At 38.9% G+C, this 20,584-nt stretch overlaps 2 protein-coding genes across 3 annotated transcripts in view; both read left to right on the top strand.

Moving 5' to 3' along the window:
- Window positions 1-4,083, top strand: part of LOC141911749 (DNA mismatch repair protein Mlh1-like) — a 96,910-nt gene extending 92,827 nt beyond the window's left edge. Inside the window, exons 12-18 of the mRNA XM_074802784.1 lie at window positions 233-342; window positions 472-580; window positions 1,197-1,269; window positions 1,626-1,769; window positions 1,854-1,946; window positions 2,772-2,894; window positions 3,838-4,083. Of these exons, the coding sequence (XP_074658885.1) occupies window positions 233-342; window positions 472-580; window positions 1,197-1,269; window positions 1,626-1,769; window positions 1,854-1,946; window positions 2,772-2,894; window positions 3,838-4,005 (820 nt within the window). The 3' untranslated portion in view covers window positions 4,006-4,083. The remainder of the gene's footprint in view (window positions 1-232; window positions 343-471; window positions 581-1,196; window positions 1,270-1,625; window positions 1,770-1,853; window positions 1,947-2,771; window positions 2,895-3,837) is intronic.
- Window positions 4,084-5,550: 1,467 nt separating this feature from the next.
- LOC141912279 (uncharacterized) overlaps window positions 5,551-20,584 on the top strand; it is a 47,786-nt gene continuing 32,752 nt past the window's right edge. For both annotated transcript variants that reach the window (XM_074803520.1, XM_074803519.1), the window contains exons 1-17: window positions 5,551-5,635; window positions 6,351-6,517; window positions 9,857-9,882; window positions 9,971-10,000; window positions 10,433-10,502; window positions 10,828-10,940; window positions 11,667-11,762; window positions 12,382-12,558; window positions 13,177-13,236; window positions 14,082-14,268; window positions 14,890-15,019; window positions 15,360-15,582; window positions 16,300-16,412; window positions 16,859-17,027; window positions 17,590-17,821; window positions 18,418-18,649; window positions 19,521-19,616. In XM_074803520.1, the coding sequence (XP_074659621.1) occupies window positions 6,429-6,517; window positions 9,857-9,882; window positions 9,971-10,000; window positions 10,433-10,502; window positions 10,828-10,940; window positions 11,667-11,762; window positions 12,382-12,558; window positions 13,177-13,236; window positions 14,082-14,268; window positions 14,890-15,019; window positions 15,360-15,582; window positions 16,300-16,412; window positions 16,859-17,027; window positions 17,590-17,821; window positions 18,418-18,649; window positions 19,521-19,616 (2,043 nt within the window). In that variant the 5' untranslated portion in view covers window positions 5,551-5,635; window positions 6,351-6,428. The remainder of the gene's footprint in view (window positions 5,636-6,350; window positions 6,518-9,856; window positions 9,883-9,970; window positions 10,001-10,432; window positions 10,503-10,827; window positions 10,941-11,666; window positions 11,763-12,381; window positions 12,559-13,176; window positions 13,237-14,081; window positions 14,269-14,889; window positions 15,020-15,359; window positions 15,583-16,299; window positions 16,413-16,858; window positions 17,028-17,589; window positions 17,822-18,417; window positions 18,650-19,520; window positions 19,617-20,584) is intronic.

Below are 20,584 nucleotides of genomic sequence, written 5' to 3'. Positions count from 1 at the left end.
TAGCGAGAATTATAATGATTTTGACTGAAATTATGGGAGAAATGAAAAAAACTAACTTTTTTTTTGCGAGTTACGATATTGAAAATTAAGATAAGCATAATTTTGCAAGTTACTTTGATTTTTCGATGAGTTTTGCTGAATTCTTGAGAGGCTGGTCGGTACTCGGGAAAACAGCGCAACGTTTTTAAGATCGTAAAGAAATTAATATCGTTATTATTTTTTCCTTGTCAAGTACATCCACGTCATCGACGAGTGAGCCCGCCGCGAATCAGCTAGTTCGAGACGTCAGACTGACTAGTGTGAAAGCGCTGAAAAATAAGGTCCACGACGAAGCGCACGCAGGTACTGTGTAAATCAGGCGCTCGAGAATGTGAAAGTTCGAAAGAATTCCGTATTCTTAAGATTTGTTCACTTTAAGGCAAGAATCGTAATAAGTTTTGCGACCATTTTTGTTTTGAATTTCGTTTTTAGAATTGAGGGACATTTTTCAGAAGCACACATTCGTCGGCTGTGTCAATAAACAATACGCACTGATTCAACACCAAACCAAATTATACTTAGCTAATCTTACACGATTAAGGTGAGATCCTCGACCTAGTTGAACGATAGAGTAGGGTTTAATTTGACTAATTTTACTCTGAACTCAGTCCCCCAGTTTTGTGGGTTTTATTTGACTCTGGATCCAGTTCCACAGTTGTATGGTTAAATTTCACTCTGGATCCAGTTCTACAGTTTTGTGGGTTTAATTTGACTCTGGATCCAGTTCCACAGTTGTGTGGGTTTAATTTGACTCTGAACCCAGTTCCACAGTTGTATGGTTAAATTTCACTCTGGATCCAGTTCTACAGTTTTGTGGGTTTAATTTGGCTCTGAATCCAGTTCCACAGTTGTGTGGGTTTAATTTTACTCTGAACTCAGTTCCACAGTTGTGTGGGTCCAATTTGACTCCCGATCCAGCTCCACAGTTGTGTGGGTATAATTTGACTCTGGATCCAGCTCCACAGTTGTGTGGGTTTAATTTGACTCTGGATCCAGTTCCACAGTTGTATGGGTTTAATTTGACTCTGAACTCAGTTCCACAGTTGTGTGGGTTTAAGTTGATTTTGGTTCCAGGTTCGCAAGTGGTTTCTGCGTACGTCGCAAGCCAAATTTACTGTTTCATTTCTTACTGATATATTCACCTCTTTCATTCGTAGTAAAGAACTTTTCTATCAGATCTTGTTGATGCAATTCGGGAATTTCGGAGTCCTTCGATTGTCGGTAAGTACCGTGTGTATATATTGTTGGAAATCCTCATTCCACTTTGTGACTGTCTCATGCAGCTGATATGTTCTTAATTTTGAAAGAGGATAGCTTGGAAATTTTGATTGTTGCATTTCTGGGCTCAGTTCCACAGTTGTGTGGGTCCATTTGACTCTGAGCCCAGTTCTTCAGTTGTGTGGGTTTAATTTGACTCCAGTTCCACAGTTGTGGGTTAAATCTGATTCTGGACCCATTTTCACAGATTTGTGGGTTCAATTTGACTCTGGACCAAGTTTCCTTTTTCGCGGGTTTAATTTGACTCCAGTTTTCGTAAAAACTGGTTTAACACTGATTAATTTAATTTCGTCTTTGAAACCGACGAGTTAGCCAGATTAGCGCTCGACTCGGACGAGAGCGGCTGGACTCCGGCAGACGGGCCGAAAGAGGATCTCATCAAATACATCGTACAGTTGTTGAAATCGAAATCCGAGATGTTGCAAGACTATTTTTCCCTGGAAATCGACAAGGTGACGATATTCACTCGCGCACGGCTTTCCGACCTTCGGGTGACTCTCGCGATTCTCATCATTTTCGGGCGCGTTTATTTTCAGGACGGGAATATTCTAACGATCCCGCTGCTGTTGGATAACTACGTGCCGCAGTTAGAAGGGCTCCCGATGTACATTTTGAGGATGGCGTCGGAGGTAAGATCCGAAACGAATCAACCCCTTCAACGCTTTCAAGTGTTTCCGGTTAAGATTTCTAGAATTTTTTTAAAGAGGGACTTTCAATAATAATAATAATAATAATAATAGTAACTAGAGTAATACCCTTGGAAACCATTTTCACACCCGTTTATACCCGTTGCATTAGTTTATGCAATGATTGACTACCACACAAAATTTCAAGTCCATATTCTTGTCCACGGCGACGCTATTTGGTACATAGTTTCATTTTAATACATACATAATGATAATAATGATAATGATAATAAGTTCTTATATAGCGCTATTCCAAAAATCTTCGCTCACTGCGCTGTCTCTCAAAACGCTCTACGGAATAATAATGCTTTAACTATGCTTTTAAATTAGATGATGTCATCAACTGATCAGGACCCAGTTCCACAGTTCCGGGTTAAGATTTGACTCTTGAGTTAAATCATTGAAAACGAACTAACTTGAACGCAGAGTTAACTCTAACTCACAACTGTGAAACTGGGTCCTGATATCTGCTGGTAACCGATTCCAGATGGTTGCTTTTAATCACTTAAGTGTGATTATGTGGAAATTTTGGGAAAAACTCGGGAATTTCTATATGGGCAGAAAGTGGCGCCCCGAGTCTCAATAACAGTCAAACTTTACCTCGAACTTTGAAATATGGGGTTTGTTAAGCCCTTCAAAGGGTAAACGTAGCCCACAACCTTTATGGGGTTTACATCGTTTTTCCATCGGGATATTATTGAAATACCGGGATGAATGTTTTCGTTTTTGGACTAGAAAATGTGATTTTCTGCATGAAATGTATTCAAGGTCGATTGGGAACATGAGCGAGAATGCTTCGATTCGTTTTGTCAAGAAACTGCCGATTTTTACGCCTTCCGCAAAGATCTCGTCATCGGCCAACAAACAAATTCCCAAGACAGCAGCCAACAGGTAAATAGAATGTAGTTAAACTGTCCTCCTTGACGCACACAGAGCTGTCAACCATCCCTGATTGTCAGCAACAGTCTCTAAAAATACTGAACTGTACCCCCTGACGCACAAAGAGCTGTCAACCATCCCTAATAGTCAGCAACAGTCTCTGATGTACTAGTACTGTCCCCCCTGACGCACAAAGAACTGTCAACCATCCCTGATTATCAGCAACAGTCTCTGATGTACTAGTACTGTCCCCCCTGACGCACAAAGAACTGTCAACCATCCCTGATTATCAGCAACAGTCTCTGAAAATACTTTCCTGTCCCCCTCCTGACACACACAGAGCTGTCAACCATCTCTGATTGTCAGCAACAGTCTCTGAAAAATATTTCCTGTCCCCCCTGACGCACACAGAGCTGTCAACCATCCCTGATTGTCAGCAACAGTCTCTGAAAATACTTAACTGTCCCCCCTGACGCATGCAGAGCTGTCAATCATCCCTGATTGTCAGCAACAGTCTCTGAAAATAGTTTACTGTCCCCCCTGACGCACACAGAGCTGTCAACCATCCCTGATTATCAGCAACAGTCTCTGATGTACTAGTACTGTCCCCCCTGACGCACAAAGAACTGTCAACCATCCCTGATTATCAGCAACAGTCTCTGAAAATACTTTCCTGTCCCCCTCCTGACACACACAGAGCTGTCAACCATCTCTGATTGTCAGCAACAGTCTCTGAAAAATATTTCCTGTCCCCCCTGACACACACAGAGCTGTCAACCATCTCTGATTGTCAGCAACAGTCTCTGAAAAATATTTCCTGTCCCCCCTGACGCACACAGAGCTGTCAACCATCCCTGATTGTCAGCAACTGTCTCTGAAAATACTTTCCTGTCCCCCTTGAGATTGAATTTGTCACTTTTCAAATTCGTATTCAAGTCAAAGAATCTAATTTCAGTGTGAAGTAGATGAAGTCGATTCTCACGACTGGCGTTGGACGGTGGAGCACGTCATATTCCCGGCGTTCCGATCTATTTTACAACCACCGCGACGTTGCGCAGACGACTCGAGCGTTTTACAAATCGCTAATTTACCCGATTTATATCGCGTTTTCGAACGTTGTTGAAATTCTTCGTTTTTTTTTCATTTTTGTCTCTATTTTTCTGCGATCTGATAATAAATGTGTTCGGAATTGTTTACGGCGTAAATTGCGAGGTGTTTCGATGAACTCAGTTATCGCCGATGGTGCCTGTACTTGTTCCCGCACCGAGGTATTTTGACTCCTATAGAGTGTACACTCAGTTACTGAAAGACCTAGCAACTATACATTGTTGCTAGGTCTGTCAGTAACTGACCCCTGTACTCTGATGATATTATTAAACAACCTTTCATTAGTCATGGCTTCGACTTAGACCAGTCTAAGGCCAAAAAAAATTGATACCTTGTTTCTCCACTCTGCTGAGCTTAAATGTTGACCCGGCCGGCCGCCTATCTACCCTATACATTATTTTTTTTAAAATTGTGATCAATTTTACCATAACAGACCTGGCCGCTATAGAAATGAACTGTTTATAAATTTTATCATATTTTACAAAAATGACCCGGCCGCTGCGGAGAAACAAGGTATCATTTTTGTTTAGCCTAAAAGACCAACTTAGTTCTATAGCTAATCTAACAGCTTATGACCTGTCTTAAGATTTAAGACCACTTTCGGACTTAAGTCACGACTGTTCAACTGGCCCCAGCACCGTTGACCCTGTGACTCAATCCATGTTTGATTTGACAAAATTTATCCCTTCTGGCGTTGTTAAGAAAGCGAAAAAAAAGAGGCAACCTAGATAGCCTCCTCTCCTTTGGATTGCAATAAAGATACGATATGATATGATAAGTATTTCACTCGATTAACACATTAAACAACCTTTCAGCAACTGTTCCATGTATCGGACTACAATTTGGAAAAAAATAGGGCCCCTTAGTGTTACAGGGCCCAGTTTCTTGAAAAAAAAAGGTTTAACTCCTAAATCGATTTAATTTCTTCATTAATTCAGTATATCTTAGGTCGATTTAGGCCTTAATCATTTTTGTGAGACTGGGCACAGAAAATTTAGTATAAATATTTTTTTAAATTATTGTTTTATCCCAATTTATAACAATTTGAAAAAAAAAAAAATTAGGGCCCCTTAGTGTTCAGAAACATTTATAACCCCTAAGTGTTTAGAAAAAATTTATAAGCGGATTTATTTTTCAAAAATTGCCATATCCCTTGTACGAGACTTCAATATGAAAAATGGATTAGGGCCCTTAGTGTGCGAAAAATTTAATAAGCAGATATTTTTCTATTAGTTTTAGTGCAAATATTTTTTAATCGAAACACTCGATATTTGCATTTAACGACTGAAAATAACAGCGCGATTGATCGACGATAGTACTTAAATATTAACTATGCAAATATTTGGGGGCTGACCCGGCGACACATTTATTCTCGGAGATTTATCTTTTGCCCGGGTAAGAAATACCAATAACAGTTAACTAGCCTGCAGTCATCGGCTTGCGAAGAAGACCGGAGCGCCGCACGTATTCAGATAAGTACTCGGTACTCGACAATGCCGCGATAAGATTACGAGTCGTCCAGGTGAAAAAATAAGTTCGATATATTTTATCAGTCCTCGAACGCCGGTCTTATCGTGAAGCCGGACTGACTTGATTTTGTCGTCGCGCCTCGAAAAGATTCGCGCAAAGTCGGGATTTTTCAGAAGGTAAGACGATTTTTCGATACGCGCCCGGTTAAATTGGTTCTTACGTTTTAAGTAACGTATCGAACGTTACTTGAATGGGGTGGCGACACCGACTCGGAAAACCTGGTAAACTCAGGAACTCGGAATAATCAGGGAATTCGAAAAAAATCTTATTAAAAAAAACCTGGAAAACTTAGGGAATTTAGATAATGTTATTGACCACGTGTTTCAGTATAAACGTGATTCATGACCGATGAATGAATTTCAACGTTGTTAAACCTAGAATTTCTTCATTCACTCTGGGAATAATTTGACAAATTTTACCAAAAGTCTTGAAACTGAGGGAATTTAGATAACGCTGTTGACCACATGTTTCTTTGTCAGTATGGGGGTAAAAGTCTTGAAACTGAGGGAATTTAGATAATGCTGTTGACGACATGTTTCTTTGTCATTACGGGATTCAATTAGAAATGAATGAATTGTATCATTTTAAACCTAGATATTTCTCTGATTCACTCGGCGAATTGTGTTGTGTGATGACATGGAAAAATCAGCGAAAACTGAGGGGATTTGTAAATGGCCGGATCGTGGCCACCCTGGTTAAACTGGATCTTCCGTTTATCGTGTCAGCAAAAGATTAAATCGAATATTTTATTTTCTTTTCAAAGTTTTCGAGAAAAAAAAAATCCATTTCTTAAAGTAAGAAGTAAAATTTGTATGTTTGATTTTCTCCTAGGACGTTCCGGTGTCGAACTGTCGACGCAACCGTCCGAGAATCTTTTTACGCTCGTTGTTTCTGCGAAGTTATCCCGGAATGGACGTCAAATTTGCCAGTTTTTTGCTCGCCGGTTTTCTTTGCGCGTTGTCGTCGACGGAGCTTGCAGCGGCGCGCGTATCCGGCAGGTAGGTGTGAATTTATTTGTTTCGAGGCTTTGAGTCATCGCCAGAGTGGCGGCCGCTTACCTGGAAATCTGGGAAATTTCCTTTCCTTAAAAAGAGTTAGGGAATATTTGGGGAATTTTGTAAAAAAAAAACTGAAAGTCAGGGAAATTTGTTAAGATTGCTGGATCGCATGTATAATCAAACAGTTTTTGTCTATGTCTTTACGTATTTGACTGTGTTTATTGATTGGTTTCGTAGCAGATCGAGTTAGGGAAAACATCGTGCATGTCTGGGACAAAGCAAGACAAGGCAAGGCCATGACCCTGGTCTGATTTAAACACTCTTCTTCCTAAAAAAAAAGGTTCAATTGCTCATTAGTTCAAGACTTATCAATGGTGGATCCTAGTTGTAACAAGTCATTGAACAGAAATATGAAAGATATTACTGAGGGTCCTACTGTTGATTACTGATTAATTTGAACAGAAATATGAAAGATGTTACTGAGGGTCTTACTGTTGATTACTGATTAATTTGAACAAAAATATGAAAGATGTTACTGAAGGTCTTACTGTTGATTACTGATAAATTTGAACAGAAATATGAACGATGTTACTGAGGGTTTTACTGTTGATTACTGATTAATTTGAACAGAAACATGAAAGATGTTACTGAGGGTTTTACTGTTGATTACTGATTAATTTGAACAGAAATATGAAAGATGTTACTGAGGGTCTTACCGTTGATTACTGATTAATTTGAACAGAAATATGAAAGATGTTACTGAGGGTCTTACTGTTGATTACTGATTAATTTGAACAAAAATATGAAAGATGTTACTGAAGGTCTTACTGTTGATTACTGATAAATTTGAACAGAAATATGAACGATGTTACTGAGGGTTTTACTGTTGATTACTGATTAATTTGAACAGAAACATGAAAGATGTTACTGAGGGTTTTACTGTTGATTACTGATTAATTTGAACAGAAATATGAAAGATGTTACTGAGGGTCTTACTGTTGATTACTGATTAATTTGAACAGAAATATGAAACATGTTACTGAGGATCTTACTGTTGATTACTGATAAATTTGAACAGAAATATGAAAGATGTTACTGAGGGTCTTACTGTTGATTACTGATAAATTTGAACAGAAATATGAAATATGTTACTGAGGCTCTTACTGTTGATAACTGATTAATTTGAACATTTTCTTTCATATTTAAATGACACGTTACTGAAAATATTGAATTTTTTACCGATAGCATTTTTTAGAGGTCGGAAACCGGGAACATGTTCAAACAGCTCTGGGAAACGTTTCGTATTTTATATTTTCATTCTGACTTCACGATCAGGAACGTGTAACATGAAACTTTTTAAATTTTTACGATTCGACTTTTGGTCTGGTTTAATCGTCGTTCGTCGAGATAACGACTATATAAACGACAGGTGCTAGTATATACGGTCGTAGTAGATAAAATACTCGTTAAACCATGCGCGTAATTCCGTTTATCGGTCGAAATTATCTCTTCGAAACTATGAATGGTGTCTGAAATTGAACTCCACCTCCCCGCATGAAAAAGATTATACTTGATTAGTGGAAATTTCATAGCCGATGACACTAATCTAGAGATATAAACTGAATGACAAGAATTGGAGAAGAATTTTATGGTTATGTTTTTAGGGAAATATATTTTATCGTCTTGACTTCGAGATATGATTTCGAGGCCGTCAGTGGCAATTGTGGTTGCTATATTTTGTTAGTAGATGTCGAAGTTAAACTTTCGGAAAAGCGTGCCGTACTCAGAGAATTCGAATTTTCGAAGGGGATCTTAAACCTTCGAAATGTATTCCTGAAAGATGACTATATTCCTGAAAGATGACTATTACAATAAAGTCGTGTTAAAACTATTAAACTTAGAGAGTAGCGACATTTAGCCTCAATTCTATGAGCTATTTTCAATAACTTAGGGAGTAGTGACATTTAGACTCAATTCTATGAGTCATTTTCGAAACTAAGACAGTAGTGACTTTTAGACTCAATTCTATGAGCCATTTTCAAAACTAAGAGAGTAGTGACGTTTAGACTCGATTCTTTGAGCCATTTTAAAAAACTAAGAGAGTTTAGACTCAATTCTATGAGACATTTTCAAAAACTTAGAGAGTAGTGACGTTTAGACTCAATTCTATGAGCCATTTTTAAAACTAAGAGAGTAGTGACGTTTAGACTCAATTCTATGAGCCATTTTCAAAACTAAGAGAGTAGTGACGTTTAGACTCAATTCTATGAGCCATTTTTAAAACTAAGAGAGTAGTGACGTTTAGACTCAATTCTATGAGCCATTTTCAAAACTAAGAGAGTAGTGACGTTTAGACTCAATTCTATGAGCCATTTTCAAAACTAGGAGAGTAGTGACGTTTAGACTCAATTCTATGAGCCATTTTTAAAACTAAGAGAGTAGTGACGTTTAGACTCAATTCTATGAGCCATTTTTAAAACTAAGAGAGTAGTGACGTTTAGACTCAATTCTATGAGCCATTTTCAAAACTAAGAGAGTAGTGACGTTTAGACTCAATTCTATGAGCCATTTTCAAAACTAGGAGAGTAGTGACGTTTAGACTCAATTCTATGAGCCATTTTTAAAACTAAGAGAGTAGTGACGTTTAGACTCAATTCTATGAGCCATTTTCAAAACTAGGAGAGTAGTGACGTTTAGACTCAATTCTATGAGCCATTTATAAAACTAAGAGAGTAGTGACGTTTAGACTCGATTCTACGAGCCATTTTCAAAACTAAGAGAGTAGTGACGTTTAGACTCAATTCTATGAGCCATTTTTAAAACTAAGAGAGTAGTGACGTTTACACTCAATTCTATGAGCCATTTTTAAAACTAAGAGAGTAGTGACGTTTAGACTCAATTCTATGAGCCATTTTCAAAACCTTTTTGCAATTTCATTCTTATCACGGTATTTTCTGCAGTTGTAATACAGACACACTTGTCTGCAGAAACTCAATTTCAGTAATTTTCAACTCGTCGTTGAAATAGTCACAAGAGAGTGTTTGAAATGTCATGTTTTAATTACACAAAGGGCGTTAATACATATAGACGCCTACGCGCGTGTTTTAGTCTTAACCAACATACGTCGACGTTCTGTTTACTCAAAAAGTCCTCACCGCGATAAAACCCGGCGATAAGCGAAGACGTTTTCAAAATTCATATCAAGACAAATAAACCATCGTCTCAAGTGGCACCTGATATTTTGCACTTCGAGTCCTAGAAATGTCCGCGTTGCTCCTTTTTTTTTCTTAAGAAGGCGCGTCGAAAAATATTTTAGGAATTTCATTTTTTTCGTTTCAGACAAAAAAGGGCCTCGCCAATGATTCGTAAGTACGCGCTTAGAGTTTTCGTAAAGATTTGAATTAAAAATGGTAAAAGCTGAAATAAATTTCTTTGAAATTTTCGATTTTTCAGCTCCGCCACCGATAAAAGGTTTTCCCGAGCGTGAGTAGAAGTTTGAGAAGACTTTTTTTTCGCTTAAGAAAACGTGATTTTCTCGTTAAACGCATTTGTAGAAGAGAACGCGAAAACCAGGCCTGCGCCGAGGGGGGGGCTCGGGGATAGCAAACGAACCCCCTAGAATTTCAGAATGCCCTTCAAAAACTTTGGGTCAAGATTTTTGGAAATTTTGATTCAATTTTGATTTTTTTTTTTTTGGAAAATGAAAGGTAATCCATTTTCAAATGATTTATTCAGGCTTGGAGAGTCCATGATTCAGGTACCCTGTCATTTCGTATTTAAGATCTACCCTCCTTGTTCAATACGAAAGTGCCCCTATTTACAATAAAAGGGTCCCTTTTTCTCGAAATAGAACTCCCCCTCAAATAAGCTCGGCACCGGCCTGAATATTATTGATGAAAATGACTTCTATTTCAGCGAACGACTGTCTAAACGTGACTGCTCCCGTCAACGGCCTCATAACGTGCGAAGGAACTTCAAAATATGCGTAAGATATCTGCTGGAATATTTGAAAAAAAATCGAGCGAAAATGTCAACAATATAAATGTAGAATCATGAAATTGTTGCGAGACTAAAAAGTTTATTTGAAATACTGGAAATATTTGAACTTCATTTTTTTTTTTTTTCTAAACTGATGAAATGTGGTAGGAACCACCCCGAAATATTTCTAGTATATTTGAATAAACTTTTTTAGTCTTTCAATGAGCGTGTGATTTTATGTTTATCGTTTAATCGCTGATACTGTGACCGATTCGTGTCAACGATGAGATCGCGATTTAATGGCATATTATTTCTATTTTCAATTCGCGCAGCACTTGCAAAGGCGTCTGCCGAGATGGTTACAAATTTACAGCTGGCATCGCGAAAGAAATCGAGGTTATATGTCAAGAATATTTGGAAACGGAAAAGTTTCCACCCTGCAAACGTAAGGCTATATTTAACGAAAGCGATATCCCGGATCCGGTTCCACATTCAGGGATCTGGTTCCATCCACAGTTCCACAGGGATCCAGTTCCACTGTTAGTCGGTTAATTCTGAATTACTGCAGGAATTCAATAAAATTATGATTAGTTATCACTTTCCCATTCTCAATAACTTCAACAATTCAGTAAAATTATGATTAGTCACTACCTTCTCATTCTCAATAACTTCAACAATTCAGTAAAATTATGATTAGTTACTACCTTCTCATACTAGATAACTTCATCAATTCAGTAAAATTATGATTAGTCACTACCTTCTCATTCTCAATAAACTTCAACAATTCAGTAAAATTATGATTAGTTACCACCTTCGCATTCTCAATAACTTCAACAATTCAGTAAAATTATGATTAGTTACTATCTTCTCATTCTCAATAACTTCAACAATTCAGTAAAATTATGGTTAGTCACTACCTTCTCATTCTCAATAACTTCAACAATTCAGTAAAATTATGATTAGTTACCACCTTCGCATTCTCAATATACTTCAAAAATTCAGTAAAATTATGATTAGTTACTATCTTCTCATTCTCAATAACTTCAACAATTCAGTAAAATTATGATTAGTCACTACCTTCGCATTCTCAATACCTTCAACAATTCAACAAAATAATGATCTTTTCCTGACGACATTATATCTTAAACGGAATTTTTTCTCTTATACTCAGCTGTGTGCAGTCCAAGCTGCGAAAATGGCGGAACTTGCGTGAAACCGGATATTTGTGCCTGTACGGCCGATTACCGAGGTCCCCAGTGTAAATACCGTAAGTAGCGTGGTAGAGCTTGTCGTCGGCGTAATTGTACTTAGATGGAAAAAATTACATGAAAAAAAATGCCAATTTTTAAGAATGTGAAAAAGATGTGAAAATTCCACCTGATCCATAGAAGCAAAAACCGTACAAATCTCATTTTCTAATGAGTTATATATATATATATATATATATATATATATATATATATATATATCACTAATTAGTAATATATATTTATTAAGCGAACGTTTTCAGGAGTTACATTATCCCCTCTTCATGCATAGCGCAAATGATTAAATTTTCATATCATTCTGGTATTTTTACGGAATAAGATGAAGCTAATTACAAACAAAATTTCAAATTACTGCGTGACAAGATAATTACAATATAAAGATAGTTAATTACACACAATCTAAATTACTGAGTGAAGATATTTGACTAGTAGTTAATTATCTAAACCTCGAAAACGTTCGCTTAATAAATATATATTACTGATTAGAAAATGCGATTTGTACTGTTTTGCTTCTATGGATCTTGAATTATCTAGACTCTCTACCTAAGATCTAATTCCACCTGAGTTCGTCGCTGTGTCGGTATATAATCATTTATAACGTATGAGATGTTTTAACAGCGTTGTCGAACTGTAAGAAGCCCGATCCACCGCTGCTCGGAGCGATACAATGCCAACACAACGCGAAGGAAACTCGCTGCGAAATATTCTGCCCGACCGGCTCGCACTTTGTTTACGTCTGCGATCTCGTCGGTCGCTGGACTCCGGGCGTCGAAACTATCAGACACTGCAAATTCAGTAAGTTCCAGTTAACGCTATTTCTATTTTCGATGACTCATTCTGATCGGCTAATTTACACCCTGCACATGAACCGAGGTGCGTGGCTTGGAAAACTTGAAGTTGAAAACGTGGAGAAAAGAGTAAGGGAAAATAGAGGGATGGAGAATGGATTTATTTTAACTGTTAACTCATTACAGTGTGCAACTGTGTCGAGAGACTCCTGGGCCTGGTTCAATTGTCATGGCTTAGACTTAAGACCAATTTAAGACCATCTTAGTTCTATAACCAATCTAACAACTTAAGACCAGTCTTAGAATTTAAGACCATTTTTGGACTTAAGTCTCAACTGAGGAACCGGCCCCTGGGCCCGGTTTTATAGACTGGTACGGTATTATCTTTTACCCAGGGGCCAGTCTTCAATCTTAAGACTGGTCTTAGATTGTTAGATTGGCTATAGAACTAAGTTGGTCTTAGACTGGTCTTAATTTTAAGCCATGCAACCGGCCCCAGGGGCTATAACTCAATTCATTTTCAAATTACATGTTAGCCCTTGGGTTGATACCAGTCTACAAAATTGATCCCTGGCAATAATTACATCACCCGTATTCATGTGAGATTTCGATTTTATGATTTCAGATTTGCCGACGACGACCACTACGATCAGCCCAACTACCACAACTCCACTAATCACTACTGGTAAGCATATTTGGGGTGACATGAAATGATAGACCAATGAAGGGTCTGCAGCCAGGCTTTGTGTTAACGTTACGTTCGACGGCAGGCAGTCAAACCCTGGCAAGCGAGGATGCACCACAGTGAAATAAAATCTTAGCTCGATAACTTCAATGATTCAGTAAAATTATGATTAGTTACTAATCGCAACTTTGTTCTGAATAACCTCAAGCCTGTTTAAGGATGACTTGGAATACCTAGAGGGATGTCGGAAGTGCGTGTGGGGTTTGAGTCGGCGTGAGCTTCGGCGGGAGGCAATCAAACCCTGGCAAGCGAGGACGCACCACATTGAAATAAAAACCTAGCTCAATCACTTCAATGATTCAGTAAAATTATGATTCGTTAGCAATCACAAGTGAATAACCTCAGAAATTGTGATAAGTTACTAATGATGACTTTCTCATTCTCGATGACTTCAACGATTCAGTAAAATTATCAGTAGAATTACGATTATCTTCTGGGCCCGAATTTATAGTATGGTATTATCTTTAACCCAGGGGTTAACTCAATTCATTTTCAAATTAGTTAACCCCGGGCCCAGTTGCACGGTCGTGACTTAAGTCCAAAAGTGGTCTCAAATCTTGAGACTGGTCTTAAGTTGTTAGATTGGCTATAGAACGAAGTTGGTCTTAGACTGGTCTTAAGTCTAAGCCGCTACTATGCAACTGGCCCCCTCTGTTAAAGTTGATACCAGTCTATAAACCTGGCCCCTGATGATGAATTTCTGTAATACACACCTTAGTGTAGACCGAGCAAGCCCTAGATCATATAGCTCAATTGTATTTTTGTAATGCATGTATATTTGACAGTTGCGCCGGTGACCGGACCGGGTTGGTGCAGCGTTTGGGGCCGGTCGCATGTTCGGACATTCGACTCGCAGATGTTTCATTTCGACGGTTCGTGCGAATATCTTCTCGCGCGCGATTGTCTTTTGAAAACGTTCTCCGTCGTCATCGCGAATAAACCGAGCTGCTTCAATCCGACTTCCTGTCCGAGGTAAGTGTCGATTCAGAATACTCACCAGAGGGCGGCAGGATCCGGGGTATAATATATTGACTACCTCGCCACGACGGGGAAAAAAAGTGAAATTACAGGAATCGACCTCAATTCGCGATTAAGTTATTTTTAATCATTTTGATGAAATATTCGGAGGAAGCGCACACCTTCAATCTCTACCAAAAAACTAATTGTATTTTAGTGTCCTTGGGTATTTACTCACAAAAAAGGGCATTTCAGGTTTTTCGAGCGCCTCACATGGAGGCTCTGTTCTGCGAGGTCTGTTGTAACATTCTACGTCTGCCCACCCTGCTAGGAGATGGCCACTTCGATTTTCGATTTCAAATTCAAACTGCCTGTTTCGCTCCCGGCAGGTGTGGTGGTTCTGTAAGGGACATCGAATAAAAAAATCTAACGGATTCTACCGATCAAATAGATAACAGGTTCAATCCCTACTTTGAGATTTAAAAAAAGATGGCCACTTGCGTAAGTCCCCTTTAACAACATCGGTTAATCCCTCAAGCGATTGATTCGTTTGTAGACAAATAAACAATGATTATGGAGCGGCCTCGTTTTTATAGACGGTAATGTTTTATGAATTGAGTTGTTTTGTTCATTCAGAGATGTGATCATTCGTATGAGTCGAATCGAGGTCGTGTTGTCGTCAAATTTTCGCGGTTTGTCGGTCGTCAGGTACGAAAAACAGCCGGTCAGTTTACCGTTCGTGAAAGAAGGCGTCATGATCGATCAGGTGAGATCCGAATTCGGTTAACGGTTAAATTGTGATCAGGTTGCTATAGTGACAACCTTTTATTCAATTATTGTTGGATACATGCTAAATCTCTGTTGAAGTGACAACGTTTTTATCCTCGTTGACTTCTCAAAGTTTCAGTAAAATTATGATTATTCAATAATGGAGACCTCATTCCTGATGACTTCAACGATTCAGTAAAATTATGATTAATTACTGATGACTGCCTTTTCATTATCGATGACTTCAACTATTCAGTAAAATTATGATTAGTTACTGATGACTTTCTCATTCTAAATAACTTCAACAATTCGAATGTGGCTCAAATTTATTTCCGTAGGTTTCGAAATATATCTACGTTCGTCTGATCAACGTCGCGACGATTCGATGGGACGGAAACGACGCGGTTACCATCGACGCCGGCAATTCTCTGCGCAACAGAACGTGCGGTTTGTGCGGCAATTTCAACGGAATTCGAGGCGACGATTTCCGACTACCGAACGGACTGGTGACGACTAATAAAGACGTGTTCGTTGAAAAGTGGACGACTGGTCTCACTCAAGGTAAGGCGCCAACTTTCTTGGGCCGGTCGTTCAAAACTGCAGCCCCAGATAAATACCGCGGATCTTTAATTTTGGCAACTATCCACTGGTTAACTGTAACCAACTTTTGAGCAACTGACCCCTGGTGATTTTCCCCCAAAAATTGCCAGTTTTTTTTCATTAAATGAATATGTAAAATCCCACAATCGTTGGAAGATGAAAAAGTTTATTTAAGATACTAGATATATTTCGGGTGGTCAGTCTGAAGAAGGATGGTAGAGATATTTAGATATTTCTAGTATCTTAGATATAACATTTTAGTCTTTTGCAGCGATTGTGGGATTTTATGTTTATTGTTTCATCACGGATTATTGTGATCTAAAGCCGGGCGCACACTTTTGCGATCATCGTGTCATGGCATGCGATTTCAATCACGTGACTGAGCCGCCAATTTTGAGCATCATGTGACTGCTTCATCCTTAATTCTGATTGGCTACCAAAAATTTTCGTGCAGAACATCGGCAGCGTAGCCCGCATACCTTTACGATTTTTATCGCACGGAAAAATCGCATGCGAAAATATCATACAGGTTTGATTTGTTGCGATGATGCGATGAAATCGGCTCCGGATGCCACCGCATACCTTTACGATGATGCGATAAAACCATGCGATCAAAGGCGTGCGCCGGGCGTCGGATTTAACTGATTCGAAATGTTCTGTTGTAAATGTTATTTTTAGAGAACTGCAATAATCCGACGAAACCGGACGCCGACTCAAAATGTAGCGTGGAAGCAAATGATTATTGTAAATCAATATTGCTGGAATCGGATTCATTCAAATCTTGTCATCCTGTAAGTGATAATATTTCGAACTTATGTTGAACTCGCACCTAACCGTGGGACTTGGTTCAGACCCAAACCCACACAACTGTGGAACTGGATCCAGAGTCAAATTAAACCCACACACCTGTGGAACTGGATCGCGAGTTTAATCCACACAACTGTTGAACTGGGTTCAGAACCAAATGAATTCCATTACTCTGTGGAACTGGGTTCATAGTCAAATTAGACCCACACATCTGTGGAACTGGATTCAGAGTCAAATTAAACCCACAAATCTGTGGAACTGGATCCAGCGTCAAATTAATCCACACAACTCTGGAACTGGGTTCGGAACCAAATGAAAGCCAAGAAAAACTGAGGAACTGGGTTCACAGTCAAATTAGACCCACACAACTGTGGAACTGGATCCAAAGTCATTAGACCTTTCAACCTGCAGGTGTTTTTAATTGTTTAAGGTTGTCGATTCAACTCCGTATTTCCGAGCATGTAAAACTGACTACTGTTCGTGCAATGGTAAAACGTCTGCCGACCGTGAGCGATGCGTCTGCTCGTCGCTGGCAGCGTACGCGAGAGTGTGCATGAAAACTAAAGTCATCGTCGATTGGAGAACAGACAAAATATGCCGTAAGTAAAAAATCCGATGGCAAACTGGATCTACGTTTCCATTTAGCGAAGTCAAAAATTTAATTGAAGAAAAACTCAATTACGAAGTAAAACTTAGAGTGATGTGATGTTCAGGCTCAATTTTATTGAGAATTTTGAAAATGGTTAGTTTGATAATGGCTCATCGAATTTAGTGAAAACATTGCTACTCGCTAGGCTAGATTTAACATATTCCAGTTCAGCAGTTCAAACTCTACCGGCCAGTTCTATCAAGTTTTCAGATTATGCTATTCAAAAATAGGTAGAGCGTATTCTGGTCAAAATGAACGCACCAGAGGAGAGTCCCAAAATTGGTAGATCCAACAAACTCTACCGATCGCTTCTATCAGGTTTACAGGTATATTATCCTATTCCAGAATAGGTAGAGCATATTCTGGTTGAATGAATCACCGGAAGATGGTGCACCGGAAGAGAATTCCGAAATCGATAGAGACAGATCAAAACCTTGTTTAGTTTTATGATCGTAGTTTTTTTCATCAAACCTGTATCTAGTTGCGCTGATGCGACTGATTTTCGGTTTCAGCGATGAATTGTCCGTCTGGCATGGTTTATAAACAATGCGGAACGTCGTGTCCTAAAACGTGCGACGACACGCCGTACCTGTGTAAAGACGAACACTGCGTCGACGGATGTCACTGTCCGGACGGGCACAGACTACACGACGGTTACTGTTACCGGGACGATAGATGCCCGTGCGTCGAGAAGGGAGAAATCGTACACCACGGGCAGACTGTGCCGAGAGATTGCAATAGATGGTCAGTATCCGAAAGGAGTCATTGGTTGACTTAGGAGTCTGAGTCAACGGTTGATTTAGGACTCTGAGGCCAGTTGCACAGTCGTGACTTAAGTCCAAAAGTGGTCTTTAATCTTAAGACTGGTCTTAAGTTGTTAGATTGGCTAGAGAACTAAGTTGGTCTTAGACTGGTCTTAAGTCTAAGCCATGACTATACAACCGGCCCCTGGAGTCTGAATCAGCAGCCATTGATTTAGGTCTATTTCAACTTGACTTAAGAGCATTTCAGGTGGCCTAGCTCAGTCAGTTTTGGTGGTACAAAGAGCTACCTGATGAAAGTCATATTAGGACCAGAAAGTACTGGCAGTTAACATAAAACATCGTTTTTTAATCCATTTTAAACTGTATTATAGGATATCCAAAAAATCTTCACTAAAACGGGTTCATGAGAGAAAAGAGACTCCATGAAAGTTTAACAATATGTTTCCATGCCTACCAACTGAAGTTTGTATGTAACAAACTTTTGGAACCAACTTTCAATCTAACGACTTTTCCTTTTGATGGACGTGCCTTTTCTTGTGTCGCTCCCAGAATTTGGAACGGTCTCTCTATTTTCAGCGTTTGTAACGGCGGTAATTTCAATTGCACGACCGACGTCTGCGAGGCGGTGTGCATCGCCGCCGGCGACCCGCATTTCAAAACGTTCGACGGCAAACACTACGAATTCATGGGCGATTGTTCGTACTATTTGATGAAAGGCGACGATTACTCGATCGCGATAACGAACGAAGATTGCGGCGCGAGTACGACGTGCGTGAAGTCGGTCGAAATCGAATTCAACGGCAAAAAGGTGACGAAAATCCCGAAAAACATCGAAATATCTCGTTCAGGGTGGCGCCATCGATGGTGGTTTCGATGAAAAAAGGGATGAATTATAACATTTTAACCCTTTCAGTGCTGACTAATTAATACCCTATAGTGCTGGAGATAATTTGAAATTTCTTAAGAATTCCACCCTAGTGTGTTGAATAACGGGAATACCACTATGGTGCGTCTACACTGCGGCGCGGTGTATTGTTAGTTACTAATATTTCACTATGTTTGACAGGTGCTGCCATCATTCAAGAGAGATAATTACTAATTACATCAATACACAACATTGTGGTGTACTAGCAAAATCTATCACTGATTTATACACCGCACTGCGGTGTAGACGCACTGAAAGGGTTAAACCTAGAAATTACTCAGATATGCTCAGGGCCCAGTTGCGCAGTCGTGACTTGATTCCAAAAGTGGTCTTGAATAGCGAGACCGGTGTAAAGTTGTTAGATTAAGTATAGAACTAAGTTGATCTTAGACTGGTCTTACGTCTAAGCCCTGACTATGCAACCAACACCAAGGGATTATTTGTTATTACACGGAAAAATCAGGGAACACAGTCGTTACTTGATTCCAAAAGTGGTCTTGAATAGTGAGACCGGTGTAAAGTTGTTAGATTAACTATAGAACTAAGTTGATCTTAGACTGGTCTTACGTCTAAGCCATGGCTATGCAACTGGCCCCAAGGGATTATGTGTTATAACACGGAAAAATCAGGGAAAACTAAGGGGATTTGTAAATTGGCGGAAAGTGGCACCACCCTGTTGTTTGGTCCGTTCCAATTCGGAACGGACCAAACGTTCTCGAAGTGTGTTGAAAATGTTTGTTTGTTTGTTTTAAAGATAACACTTGGACGAGAGAAAACATATAAAACGTCGATGCTGCCGTTAGTTTCGGACGGTCGCGTGATTTATGAAGCCGCGCAGAATACAATAATGGTAAAGAAATTGAAAGTTTACTTTTCGGCTAGTGAGGGAATCCCGGGAGCTAGATTCACTGGCGATGTCCTTTTGACAACCTACATGGTTCCCATTGAACAGGGTAATTGGTAAAAACTTGGGAATTTTGAAATACCTGGTAAATGATTCCTAGTTTGGAAATATTTGAGAAATTTGCCTTTAATCGGGGAAATATTTGGGAAATTCATTTACATTTCACGTATTGCATTCGCTAAGGGCAACTTTCTTCGGCAATTTCTCTTGAAATTACCTTTATCACCAGTCAACGCTAAAATGTTGACTGTAGTATGATGGTATCTGTTCATTTCTATGAAGGCCCAATTTTCCATTTGGGAAAAATTGAAAAAATCACCCATGAATTACTTGGGAAAAACTCGGGAATTTATAACCCACGTAACTGTGGGAACCACGGACATAAGAAATTATGGCTGTTTTCACTTCATTCATGGATATGGTAGAACTGAAAAAAGATGGCTTCCCCATCGAATCCGCCAATGAGATCATCAAAACGCCTGCAAATTTTATCTATAGACTGTCATCTTATCTTAGATCAAATTGCGAGGTAATTTTATGATATGTTACAGTGGATTTTATGGAGGTAGCCTTCTTTTCTAGACGGGTCTATAATATAATATATAATAATATTTATTTTTCATCATTATGTCATGCAAGATACAAGATAGGAGTTAAACATAGTTTTAACAGACATAAGATGAGGGACACAGTGCGAGCCGAGGGCTGTACTTATAATTACTAAGGCACTGTGCCCACGTGCATTATGTGCAAGGTGCAATACAAATAGATATATATGTCACTTTATAATATATGAATATCATTAACACTATAATATTTATCCATATTCATAATAATAGGAAGGATTATAATACTTAATGATAATAATAATTATAATAATAATAATAATAATAATAATAATAATAATAATAATA

The sequence above is a fragment of the Tubulanus polymorphus genome, chromosome 10 (genome assembly GCF_964204645.1).
Source record: "Tubulanus polymorphus chromosome 10, tnTubPoly1.2, whole genome shotgun sequence".
NCBI classification, from domain to species: Eukaryota; Metazoa; Nemertea; class Palaeonemertea; order Tubulaniformes; family Tubulanidae; genus Tubulanus; species Tubulanus polymorphus.
The sequence above is the reverse complement of the archived record's forward strand: the minus strand, read 5'-3'. Positions and strand labels throughout refer to the sequence as shown.